This window comes from Caenorhabditis remanei, chromosome V (genome assembly GCF_010183535.1).
Source record: "Caenorhabditis remanei strain PX506 chromosome V, whole genome shotgun sequence".
Classification (NCBI taxonomy): domain Eukaryota; kingdom Metazoa; phylum Nematoda; class Chromadorea; order Rhabditida; family Rhabditidae; genus Caenorhabditis; species Caenorhabditis remanei.
In genome coordinates this window covers 14606873-14619569 of record NC_071332.1, presented here as the reverse complement: position 1 = coordinate 14619569, position 12697 = coordinate 14606873, and the positions used below count along the sequence as shown (strand labels likewise).

General features: G+C 37.6%; 4 protein-coding genes across 4 annotated transcripts; 3 read left to right on the top strand and 1 right to left on the bottom strand.

The window, feature by feature from the left end:
* Window positions 1–8: 8 nt before the first annotated feature.
* GCK72_020086 (uncharacterized protein) lies at window positions 9–5139 on the bottom strand (the record flags this gene model as incomplete). Its single annotated transcript, XM_053733375.1, has 6 exons — window positions 9–348; window positions 399–480; window positions 1266–2197; window positions 2248–2329; window positions 4046–5010; window positions 5060–5139. The coding sequence occupies 6 exons, from the start codon at window positions 5137–5139 to the stop codon at window positions 9–11; spliced, it is 2481 nt and encodes an 826-aa protein (XP_053582288.1).
* Window positions 5140–5951: 812 nt separating this feature from the next.
* On the top strand, window positions 5952–7155 carry GCK72_020085 (uncharacterized protein; the record flags this gene model as incomplete). Its single annotated transcript, XM_053733374.1, has 4 exons — window positions 5952–6148; window positions 6191–6548; window positions 6595–6922; window positions 6974–7155. 4 exons carry the CDS (start codon window positions 5952–5954, stop codon window positions 7153–7155), a joined length of 1065 nt encoding a protein of 354 aa, XP_053582287.1.
* Window positions 7156–8381: 1226 nt separating this feature from the next.
* On the top strand, window positions 8382–9936 carry GCK72_020084 (uncharacterized protein; the record flags this gene model as incomplete). The annotated part of the gene is made up of 7 exons (XM_053733373.1): window positions 8382–8536; window positions 8580–8710; window positions 8762–8841; window positions 8890–9015; window positions 9063–9275; window positions 9321–9520; window positions 9570–9936. 7 exons carry the CDS (start codon window positions 8382–8384, stop codon window positions 9934–9936), a joined length of 1272 nt encoding a protein of 423 aa, XP_053582286.1.
* A 611-nt stretch (window positions 9937–10547) lies between these two features.
* GCK72_020083 (uncharacterized protein) lies at window positions 10548–12046 on the top strand (the record flags this gene model as incomplete). The annotated part of the gene is made up of 6 exons (XM_003116484.2): window positions 10548–10818; window positions 10866–10942; window positions 10989–11324; window positions 11379–11578; window positions 11628–11898; window positions 11948–12046. 6 exons carry the CDS (start codon window positions 10548–10550, stop codon window positions 12044–12046), a joined length of 1254 nt encoding a protein of 417 aa, XP_003116532.2.
* Between the last annotated feature and the right edge of the window lie 651 nt (window positions 12047–12697).

Below are 12697 nucleotides of genomic sequence, written 5' to 3'. Positions count from 1 at the left end.
CGACATCATCAATTTTTGGCGAGGAGAGGGAGAGTATCCCAACGTGGTAATTCAGCGATTGTCAACTGTTTAATCGACTTGCAGTGAGTGACATCCATAATCGGAGCGACATAATCCATTGGAGGTAGTCTACCAGGACAACATGAAAAAGACATTAGATAAGGATGTATGTAATCGCGTCCTTGATATTTATCGATGCACATTAACACTCTGAATCCTTTACAGTTATCAATAAACATTTCCATCTCGATGCTGTTATGCTCCAGTCTTAAATTGATACGCTCACACTCCATTTTGAGTTGCTTCAAAAACATTCTGGCTCGTTTGGAGAGAATAGACAACGCGATTCTGAAAAACGGAACGTGAAGGTAGCAGAAATTATATAAGTTTCTACTCACCTTTCCGTAAATTCCATTTGTTCCAAGACAGGCATAAGCACGAGGTACGGAAGACGGAGAAGAGGAAATCCAGTCGTCATCTCTAGGTATTAGGAACGGGAATACAAATGATGAATCAATGAATGAGGAATCTTTTGTCTGCTACAGAGTGAGGGAGGTCGCGACGCACGACAACTCGATGACGGCAAATCGATGAACCAGGAATAGATGGTGGCACGATGACAAAACAGACCGCTACTCGCGGCCACGACGCGCCTGGTGTGTCCTCTAGGAACAATTAAAATCTTATGAAAGACCGTAATTAGTGTCACAAAACATTTTCATATCGTCGTTCGGTTTGAAACCTATTTATAATTAGGTTTTCATTCAGTTAATAGCTTTGATGTCCTGGGTTAAAGATTCCGCGTTTTTACCGTTTCATAATTAAAAAAAATTTTAATTTAATCTCCGGTCAAAATTATCTTCAAATCTCTCCGTATCAAATGTCAATGACGACGCAGTAATTTGAACCTGCTGGAACTAGATTTCTCTGTAATGAAATTAAAATCACAGGCGAAACATGAGAAAAGAAAGCTCAAAGTAAGTTATTTAAAATGTTCAATACAACAACAGAGTTAAAAAAAAGTCAGCAAGTATAAATAGGGTACATTACATCATAAAATTGGTTCCGTGGTTGCTGGTCGGGGGCGAATGCCAAGAATGAAAATGAAAACAACAAAGGCAGTTAAGAAAAAAATTTAAACACAAAAAAACACAAAATACAAAAAATGAAAACTTTACAACCGTCAAAACCTTCAATAAACGAAAAGTAAAAATCAGATAAAAAAGAAAGCATACACATTAATAGAGACTCAAGAAGAGATGTACCATTAGTAGATCCTGGCCAAACGTAGAAATAAATAGATTTCCTTCTATAGACTTCTGCAAATCTGATTGTTGCTGTTCTCCCATCGGATCTTGTTATATCGAATTCGGCTGTAATCCTTTCACTTGAAAGCTCTTGTTTTACGTTTTCCGAAACCGGGAAATTTCTCTTTGTCTCAAGAGAAACTGGAGTAGTGTCCAATCCTTTCAAAATTAGATCTTTATTGACGATATCACTGTGTTTTATCACTTCCAAGTATTCTAGTTGATGATTACACATTTTCTTCATCCACATCTTGAAAAAGCGGTTCAGGTCCTTCTCATCAAGGATTAGGTCCTCAAGCACGAGAGCCTTAGCGTTTGTAATCCAAAAATCATTAAGAGAAAACTTCATGTCGCGATGTGGCCATTTCTCAAAGATTCTCACATCCAATGCGTTGAAATTCCATTTGAGAATTTCTCGGAGATATTTACGGTTTTGGAAATGATAGGAAATAGTAATTGCAGAAGATACTGGCAAAACGATGCTCAAAACTTTTAGAAGCCGTTCTTCTACCGGAAAGAAGTCTGATAAACCGCCGTTAACAACGACTTCATCAACTTTTGGCAGGTTCACAAGGAGAGGGCGAATATCGCATTGAGATATTTTTTCGATTGTAAACTTCTTAATCGACTTGCAATGCATGACGTCCATAATCCAAAGGGCATAGTCCATTGGAGGTAGTCCCAAGGTGTTACATAGAAATACAGCATTTCCATATCTCAATTCTACATATCCACCCATATACATTTCTAGTTGAAACTGATTCGAGTTATCAAAGAACACTTCCATCTCGATAGTTCCATATTTGAACCTTAAATTCATACGCTGACACTCCATTTTGAGTTTCTTCAAGAACATTCGGGTTCGTTTGGAGAGAATAGATAACGCTATTCTGAAAATCGGAACATGAAGAGAACATAAGTTATATAAGTTTCTACTCACCTTTCCGTAAATTCCATTTGTTCCAAGACAGGCATAAGCACGAGGTACGGAAGACGGAGAAGAGGTAAACCAGTCGTCATATCTAGGTATGAGGAGAGGGAACACTAATGAGGAATCAATGAATGAGGAATCTGTGTCAGGTACAGGGAGGAGGGTACCGCAACTCGATCAACCAGGAATAGATGGTGGCACGATAAGAAGACAGACCGCTACTCACGGCCACGACGCGGCTGGAGTGTCCTCTAGGAAAGATGGACATTTTATGAAAGACCGTAATTTGTGTCATAAAACATTTTCATATCGTCGTTTGGTTTGAAACCTCTTTCTAGTTAGATTTTTATTCTGTGTATAACTTTGATGTCTTAGGTTAAAGATGCAATCGTTGCATGATAAAAATCATATTGTTCTCCGGTCAAAATTATTTTTAAATCTCTCCGTATCAAATGTCGGTGTACGTTCACTTTCACCCCCCACCTCTATCACAATTGCCCCCCACCTGCACGGTAGGGAATGGCCCCCCATTTTCCTTTCATTATCGATTCAGTTTTAAAAATTCGTGACCTTTCAATGCACCGCGTGTCCCTCGAGTTCGTAGTAGCAGTTCGTTTTTATTAGGATTTCTTATTTATTTCGACTTATCGAAGACTCCAGGATGGTTATAGAGGCAAGTAGGGACCATTAGGGGTAAGTAAGGGTCATGTGTGAACTCTATTGGGGGTGATTATGGATATATGGACTAGTTCCACATTCCTCCCCCACTCTGATAAGGATTCCATAATTGCCCCCATGTAAAAATAGGGGGGCAATTGTGAACTCTATGGGGGGTGATTGTGGAAACTTGGAGTAGTTCCACATTCCTCCCCCACATTTTCAGGCTCATCAATTAGTTTTTCTCTTAATCTTAGGCTTAGGCTTCTTCTGAATCTTAGGCTTAGGCTTCTTCTAAATCTCAGGCTTAGGTTTTTTTTCTAAATCTTAGGCTTAGGCTTCTTCTAGATCTTAGGCTTAGGCTTCTTCTAAATCTTAGGCTTAGGATTCTTCTAGATCTTAGGCTTAGGTTCAAAGATCCAGTCTTTACTCGAACCGGGCGGGGGCAATTGTGGAAACATATAGTACTTCCACTTTCCTCCCCCACTCTGATAGTGATTCCATGATTGCCCCCCATGGGGGGGGAGATAATATACCGTACAAGTAGGGGGGCAATTGTGAACTTCATTGGGGGTGATAGTGGAAGTATACCTAAGGGTTCAGAATGACCCCCCATTCCCGTTCTTGGGGGGCGATCATGGACTGTCGAAAGTTCATGATCACCCCCCGCTCTGTTATAACCCCCCACCAAGGGAATCATACCCCAAACCTGTGGGATGGGGGGTGATACCATAACGTGGGGGGTCCTTCCGGAGTGGGGGGCGATTGTGGAAATATACCCAAATGTCAATGACGACGCAGTCCTTTGAATCTGCTGGAACTAGATTTCCCCAAAATCACAGGCGAAACAGGCGAAAAGAAAGCTCAAAAATAGTCTTATAAAATGTTCAAAACACCAACAGGGTAATAAAACAGTCAAGAAGTATAAATAGGGTACATTACATCACAACATTGGTTCCGTGGTTGCTGGTCGGCGGGCGAATGCCAATAATGAAAATGAAAACAAATTCACAGGCAAGAAAAGAATACAAAAACCGTTATGAAAAAAATAAAAACACAAGAAAACACAAAATACAAAAAATGAAAACTTTACAACCGTCAAATTCTTCAATATACGAAAAGTAAAAATCAGATAAAAAAGAAAGTATACACATGAATAGAGACTCAAGAAGAGATGTATCATTAGTAGATCCTGGCCAAACGTAGAAATAAATATAATCCGTTCCACCGACTTTTCCAAATTTGATTGTTGCTGTTCTCCCATCGGCTCTTGTTATATCGAATTCGGCGGTAACCTTCTCATTAAAAGATAGCTGTGTCACGTTTCCTAAAACCGGGAATGCTATTTTTGTCTCAAGAGAAACTTGAACAGCGTTGAGTCCTTCCAGAAAAATATCCTTATTGTCCTTGCCGGATATTCTCACTTGCAAATATTCCAGTCGAGGATTACACGATTTCTTCATCCACAACTTGAAAAAGCGGTTCATGTCCTTCTTATTAGGGATCAGGTCCTGAAGCACGAGAGCCTTAGCGTTTGTAATTCTCAAATCATTAAGAGAAGACCTCATGTCGTGATGTGGCAAGTTGCGACGCTCAAGGATTCTCACAATAACCGCGTCGAAATTCCCTTTGAGAATTTCTCGGAGATATTTCCGGTTTCGGAAGTGATAGGAAATAGTAACTGCAGAAGATACTGGCAATACGATTCTCAAAACTTTTAGAAGCCGGTCTTCTACCGAAAAAAAGTGTGACAAACCGCCGTTAACAACGACTTCATCAACTTTTGGTAGGTTCACAAGAAGAGGGAAAATATCGCATTCAGATATTTTAGTGATTGTAAACTGCTCAACCGACTTGCAATGCATGACGTCCATAATCCAAATGACATAGTCCATTGGAGGTTGTCCCAAGGTGTTACATCGAAATACATCATTTCGATATCTCAATTCTAGATATCCACCAATATACATTTCTAGTTGAAACTGTTTCGAGTTATCAAAGTACACTTGCATCTCGATTGTGCTAAATTTCAATATTAAATGTATCCGCATACTCTTCATTTTGAGAAGTTTCAAGAACATTCTGGCTCGTTTAGAGAGAACCGAGAGTGCAATTCTGAAAAAGAAGCGTATAGGAAACAGAAATGATACCAGTATTTACTCACCTTTCCATAAATTCCATTTGTTCCAAGACAGGCATAAGAACGAGGTACGGAAGACGAAGAAGAGGAAATCCAGTTGTCATATCTAGGTATAAGGTGAGGAAATACAAATGAGGAATATCTCGTACAGTGGGGGAGACCGCCACGCATGACCTTGACGCGGCACTCTTCCGCCAAATGACCTCAAGGCGGATGACGGAATATCCGTTCATCTCTGATTTGGACTGAATTTTCTGGAAGAACTGGCTCATGGAATGCCACATGTATCGAATATTTCTTCACAAAAGAACATTGGAATGCCAGAAATGTGTGATTTCACTGATGTGGAGTTGTCTTATATGATTTGGAAGTTGTGTTTCATCAATTCGGGAAGCAATAGAAAAACTTATCGAAGTTATTGGACAGCTTCAAGAAGTTCTATCCAAGCATCTGCATGATTACTATGTTCGAAATTCAAGAGAAAATGAGAATGTACTCACTAGTCAATCAAAATTGCCAGTATGATGAAAATCAGCAACTTCCTTCAACAAGGAAAATATTAGAGAAAAGTTTTGGTGTTTTCTTTGTAGAACTCTCGGAAGCAGATGTCTTCATGGATTTTTGATGAATGACTGCAATTCCCATCCACGATTGTCGAATCCGTATATCAAGGATCCCAGCATCATTCGTTCTAGACCAAATAACGTAAAAATAGATTCACAACTGAAACTTCATTACTCTGTTACGCTTTTCAACAATTTTTTGTTGTCATAATGAAATAAACCAAGTTTTCAATTTTTTCGTGACCTACAAAAAATAATCAAATTCGTTTTTCTGATTCCCTTCTCTCAAGTTCTCTCTGCTTCTATTTTCATTCATGCCGTTTTTTCCCAACGTTTCAATATTTACTCTCTCTATGGAAGAATGGATTCAAATGCTTTATGATGATAGGGAGATGTGCTCAAAACCAGGACCAATCGGATATAGTGTCAGTTTGACGACTGCTCATATTATAGCCGCTCCTATTTATGCGGTTGCATTTTATACGTTGTATGCAGAGAAGTCACCGAATTTCAAAATTTATAAGAGATATTTAGCTGTTCACGCGATTTGGTAAGGCCAGAAACAACTTTTAATAAAGACTTATACTTTCAGCAACATAATATTTGAATTCCACTTATCCGTAGTCTTGAGACCCGTTATCTATTTACCATATCCGATTGTTCGATTCACTGGTATCTTCATGTTGCGATATATAAACGGAAGCCTTACATTTTTTATTTTCGTTTTGTTCATATTCGGTATATGCTGGTCGATTGTAGAACTATTCCACTATCGATTCAAACTGATTGTGGGCAGTAGTTTAACTTCGGAATGGATCAAAAAGACAGCCAGAATTGCAGCTGTTACTAGATGGACGTTGGCTGTTTTAACTCTTGTTACGGTATTCACAATACCTCTGTGTGTTATTGGAATGTTCGATCAGACAATGCACAAAATGAGATTCTCTCAGGTACGGTGGTTTCAGAATTGTCAAATTGAATAAAGGAAATTTTCAGATTCTCAATCAATACCCAGAAATTCTCTGCATGTCAGCACTAACACTTCCAAAAACTGCCGATACAGGACTGAAGCCAATTCATCTTTTCAATATTTCCGCTTTCTTCTTCATCGGTGTCGGATTCTTTCTATCTGGTTTCATGGGATTGACATCATATTTGGCACTACGAAGAATGGTTGCACAAACAAGAGCTTCAATGAAAACAGTGGCCATGCACAAGGCATTCCTAATCAGCTTGTTCTCACAAGTTTGTGTTCATGGGGTTATGCTAGGCTTCCCTGTTTTTATTTATATCATTGCAGCGATATTCAATTTCGATGGAAATGGTGAGTGATCTCAGCCGTTTGAAGCTGTCCATCTAATAAACTTTTTCTTAGAAGTTGCCTATGTGGCAATCGTAATGGCATCCCTGCATGGAACCATGAGTACCCTTGCTATGATCCTTCTGAATAGACCGTTGTATGAGCTTTTTATGACAAAAATTTGGAGAGTTTTCCCTCCAAACATGGTTTTCATACGAGATCAATCATCTTTCATTTCAACCGGTGTTTCTCGGTGATGGAGAAAATTGGATACTTGTGATAATAAAAGAACTGCTCTTTTATTTAAACTGCCTGAAAATAAATTGGTGATTTCACACCCTCTGTAAACCGAGTTCCAATAAATTTGAATTTTCCGATATTTCCAATTCCGAATATGCCGCTCGAAAGTTGCCTGATCTCCTCTGTATTGTTCCAATTTTAGAATAGTTTCTCGGAAGAACGAGATTTACTGGATTCGAGTTCATTTATATAGGGGTGTCTTGTGAAGTAACCGGCACTTCCCGTGTTCCGCGGGGTACTTTATTGACAATGGGAAAGGGGCGGAGCAAAGGTCAGATGACGTTCTAGTGAACCGAGATGGGGATGTGAAGGTGGATCAGGAGGAAGATGGTAAGGGAGTTTTGGTTTTTTATCATTTATGATTAAGGCCCTTTTTGAGTTTTATGAAAAAATATAAGTAATTTCTTTGAATTCAAAACTATTATTAACAAATGAAAAGTCAAAGAATCCTCTCGTCCCGCGCCTTCTGTTGATCACCCTCTCACTGACCAACAAACCAAACCTCGCCGTCTGCATACTCATCATCTCTCGCATCGGAAAAGGAAAGTTCATAGCCTTTACTTATTTTGCCTCTCGTTGATGTTGTACTATGTTAACATCAGGCGGGGTGTTGGACAGAGTTTTACACATTTTATTTTGCATGTTTTGTGTCGAATGGGTTTTTTTCAATCTTTTGTCCTTTCGAAAGACTTTCCACTTGAAAATCTATTCTGTTCGGGCATGTGTCAGAAATCATTTCTAAAAATGTTGCACCAAAAGTAAATATAATCACACTATTTCTGCCGGATATTTTTATTATATGTCGGACATATATAACTCTCTTTATGGTTTTCGTCCTTTTATTTTTTCTATTTTCTCTCCCTGCGTATCATTTCTGTCCTTTGTATTGACGCTACCTTTTCACTGTTTACATTTCTCTTTCTCTTTTTTCTGTCTGCAAATCAAAAATTTGTTGCCAAACTATTTCATTTTATATTGCATTTTGATTATATAATTTTGTTTCAATAAGAACTTCATCACAAACAAACATCTTTCGGCGAATAAATATATTTCGAACATATAATTAATCAAGTGATCGCACGAAGTATCTTTTAATGCTGAGGCTAGAGAAATGTTTCGTATTCGGAAGACTTATCTTTTTTTCGTCGCAATTTGCTCCTCCATATTAAGTTATATTCCAGCTATGGACATCCCAAGTCCATCCTATTCAAGTTCTCCACCTGAGCTATCTCTTGCCCCTTCATCTCCTTCTATCACAAATTGCCAGATATGTGAAAAACCTGGACATGGAAACCATTTTGGAGCAATAACGTGCAGAGCGTGTGCAGCATTTTTCAGGTTGAAACAATCTGAAAATAATTTTTCCTGAACTTTTTCTCAGACGCTTCGGCATCACAAACAACTTCAACTTATGCAGAAACAACAAAAAGTGTGGATTATCAAAAAACGGATTGTTCTCTTGTAAGATGTGTCGATTGAAAAAGTGTAAACAGATTGGGATGACAACTGATAGTGAGTTTTCGTATTATTGAGATGAACCTTTTTGAATTGATGATATTTTAGATTTTCAATTCCAAAGAGATTCGTTTCATAGCGGAGAAACCGAAAAAATGTTGGAAAACCTCGAGAGAAAAATTCCGTCGGTAAGTAAGTTAGTGATAAAGATATACATCAACAAAAAAATATTTGAGAGCATGAGCACTTTCACCGGTCGACCAAATCTCATTATTTATTGTGCTCCAAAGGATGAAAAGTCGGATAAAAAACTAATAGATGTTCAATTTTTAATTGAGAGAGCTTCGGATATCTTAATAAAAGTAAGTGAATATTGTTTACATTTGTTCTCATCTAATAATTTATTCAGGGATCAGAATACCCCCTGTTTGCATCAAATTCTCTCGGAAAACTGACCCTTGGCCTTCAAAATCTCCGGAAAATACCAGATCTGAGCAAAACCAGATATATCACAAAAATCGGGCAAGAGGAAACATTCCAATTGTATCAGTATGATGTGATGAAAGTTGCTAAATGGTTGACATACTTCGATGAGTTTCAGAAACTGAGGCATTCACTGAAAGTAAGGTTTTGTTCAAGTTTCATATTACTCTCGACTGTTTTGCAGATGGATATGCTGAAAGGCTTTTGGATAATCTGGAGCCGTCTAGAAAAGCTGGCTACAGTAGCAGCAGCTAGGCGAGAAGGTATTTGTAAAGAGAATCAAGTGATGTTGGAAATTGAAAACCATCAAATTATGGTCGACACGAATAAATTAGAGATTGATTTGTCCTGGTGTTCAAGGTACACATTTGAACAGCTCAAGTTGTAAGTCAATCTCGTGCCTATTTCGCCATTCATTCCTTGTTAACTTCAGTTTTGGAGAACCTGAACCAAATCGAATTAACTACATGGCTGCAACAATGGCTAACCTCCAACCGACAGATGTAGAGCTAACATTCATGCTGTGTCAACTATGTCTTCATCATGTCGGAAAACGATATCAAGGAGAGATTCTGGAAGTTTCTGAACGTCTTCAAGAATCCCTGTCTAATGATTTACACGACTACTACGCAAATAAGATAAAAATGCGAAAGTATTCGGATCGATTAGCGAGTATAATGAAAGTGAATAATCTTGTTCGACAAGGAATCCTACAGAGGAGAGCTAAAGTGGAGTTTATGAACATTTTTGATGTATTTTATGTGGAATATTCGGATCCAGAAATGTTTGTTGACTTTTGATTAATTGAAAAATGCATTATAACTTCTAGAGAATCTCATTTAATTTATTTTGGAAATTTGATTTGATGGTTTTTTTAACAAATGAAATGTTTTTATTTTCAAATTCATTTCCAAATGCCAGAAATGTATGAGTAGTTTGGAAAAAAAAACTACTGCATGTTGTTTGCCATGTACAAACCACACATCTCACTGTCTGCGTATCCACTCTATGTTTCCCAAAAACATAGATCGGACGTGGCTTGCCTGATATTGATTTATAAAATATATGTTTAGAAAAAGTAAATCTTATCGAATATTGTTTTTTTTTCAATCTGAAAAATTATGTACACCTGATTGTTTAGATATTTTCGAACACGTTGAAGTAATAGTTAAACTTTGTTTCCTAATTTCTCCCAAAACATCTCTCTTTGTTCAATGATTCAGCGCAGATTGTGATTTCTGCTGCCGTTGAAAACGATCCGAAACTCTTCATGTTTGCACATTTATATTGCTGTACTTTCAATGTCTTAGTCTCTTTATTCCGATTGTCTCTCATACTCTACTTCTCCTTCTGCACCGCGTTTCATATTTCTGTTTCATTGATTTTCTTCTTTCACCATTTAATTTCAGCCATGAACACGCCAAGTTCATCAAACTCATCACCACCGGATTTACCCATTGTTTCTATCAATAACTGCCAAGTTTGTGGAACAGACGCTCATGGAAACCATTTTGGAGCAGTTACATGCAGAGCGTGTGCTGCGTTTTTCAGAAGATTTGCAATAAAAAACAACTTCAAATCGTGCAAAAACAATAACAAATGTAAGACACCGAACCAAGGATGGTTCACTTGTAAGCCATGTCGACTGAAAAGATGCAAAGATTTAGGAATGACAATAAGAAGTGAGTTTTGAAATGTTTGTCTCGAAAAATATCAAACTGCGATTCAGATTTTCAATTCGACCGTGATCCATACCGTACAACAAGTGAGAAGAAAACTGCGGAACTTCTCAAAAATATTCCGCCGGTAAGCGTTTAAATTTTCATCAAAATTTGATTTTTTTTTAATACAGACAATGGAGACATTTCTTGGACGCTCTAATCTTATTGTCTGTCACGCAAAAGAGCCTAATGATGGTTTCAAGTACTACGTTGATCTACAATATCTTCTTGACAAGGCGAGAATTGTTTTGGAGAAAGGGTCTGAAACTCCGATTCATGCTGCAAATCCCCTTGAAAAACTTGCATTGGGTCTTCAACAGACATGCTGGCCAGAACCTAAACGAAAGAAAGTTGTCACAAAATTTGGAAGAGATGAAATGTTCGCATTGTGGGAAGATGAAATATTGAAAGTTGCAAAATGGTTGACATATTTTGATGAGTTCCAGAAGCTTCCTTCCTTGATTCAGGTAAGATTTTTCTGATTTTGATTGAATTAAACAAATCAAAAGCTTTCATTCCAGTTAGATATAGTAAAAGGAGTATGGAACGTGTGGAGTCGACTCGAAAGAGCTGCTACTAATGCGATTGCTAGACGTGATAAAGTTTGTAAAGACAATGAAATGATAGCGTATGTTGGAAAAGAACTATTGTTCGGTGATATGAAGAATATAAATATTGATCTATCGTGGTGCACAGATTACACGCCGGAGCAGATGAAGTTGTAAGCTTTTGGAGAAACAAATTACTTGCTGCATTCTTCATAATTACAGCTTTGAATCTCACGACTATAAAACAGAATCGGATCATTTGATCAAATTGATGCAGAATCTTCAGCCAACAGACGTAGAAATATCATATATGCTTTGTCAGTTATGCTTTCATCAGATAGGGAAACAAAAGCCGGGAATTATTTTTCAACTGACGGAGCAGTTTCAAGAAACTCTTTCGAACCACTTACATGATTACTACGTCAATCGATTGAACAGTCCAAAATATGCAGATAGAATTATGAACATGATGAAAGTGAACAATACCATACAGGTAACGGATAGTCAATTTCATACAGTTTTTGAGAAAATAACTATTTCAGCAATACCTCTATCAGGACAAAGTGAAATCGGAATTGAAGAAAGTGTTCGATGTTTACTTCGTCAAATATTCACATCCTGATTTAATTATGAATTACTGAATGTAGAACGTCTGATGAATAATAGATATGAATACTTTTGGTTCGTGAAAGTTTAAAATATATCTTCGTTTCAATGTTCGGCATCAGATATCATCTTTGTGTGCTTGGTTTTTTGGTTTTTTGAAACTTTATAAAATGAATACTGTCAGCTTCTCCCAATCAATTCTCAAAAAGGTCATTTTTTTTACCTTTGAGCAGCTACCGTACTACAGTAATCCTGAGCTGCGACCCAATATTGTGCATATGAGTTGTGCATGTCCTCATATACGTTCTTTGAAAGTTTTCAAAGCTGTAGCTAACTTAGCCGCCCTACGTCCCTACCTACAGTGACCATGATCGTGTCTTACAGAGAACGTGTTACATAACATCAAATGAAATCATTTCCACAATTCGTAGTCTACACGTCCAAAAAACCAATGTCATTCAATGTTTACTCTGCCAATCAATATCTCTTTATGTGTCATTTTATTTCACATAAAACACCTTTCCATCTGCGTATCTTCAGGCGAGAAACACACGTTTTCGTCGAGTAGTGTTGATCTTTGAATCCCCTTTTTTCCCGAAGTGGATTTGTTAGATTTCTTTTTTTCCCATTTTTCAATTGTCCACATTAGTTCAATAGTTCACAGTGAAATTTCTGGTTAGTCTAGT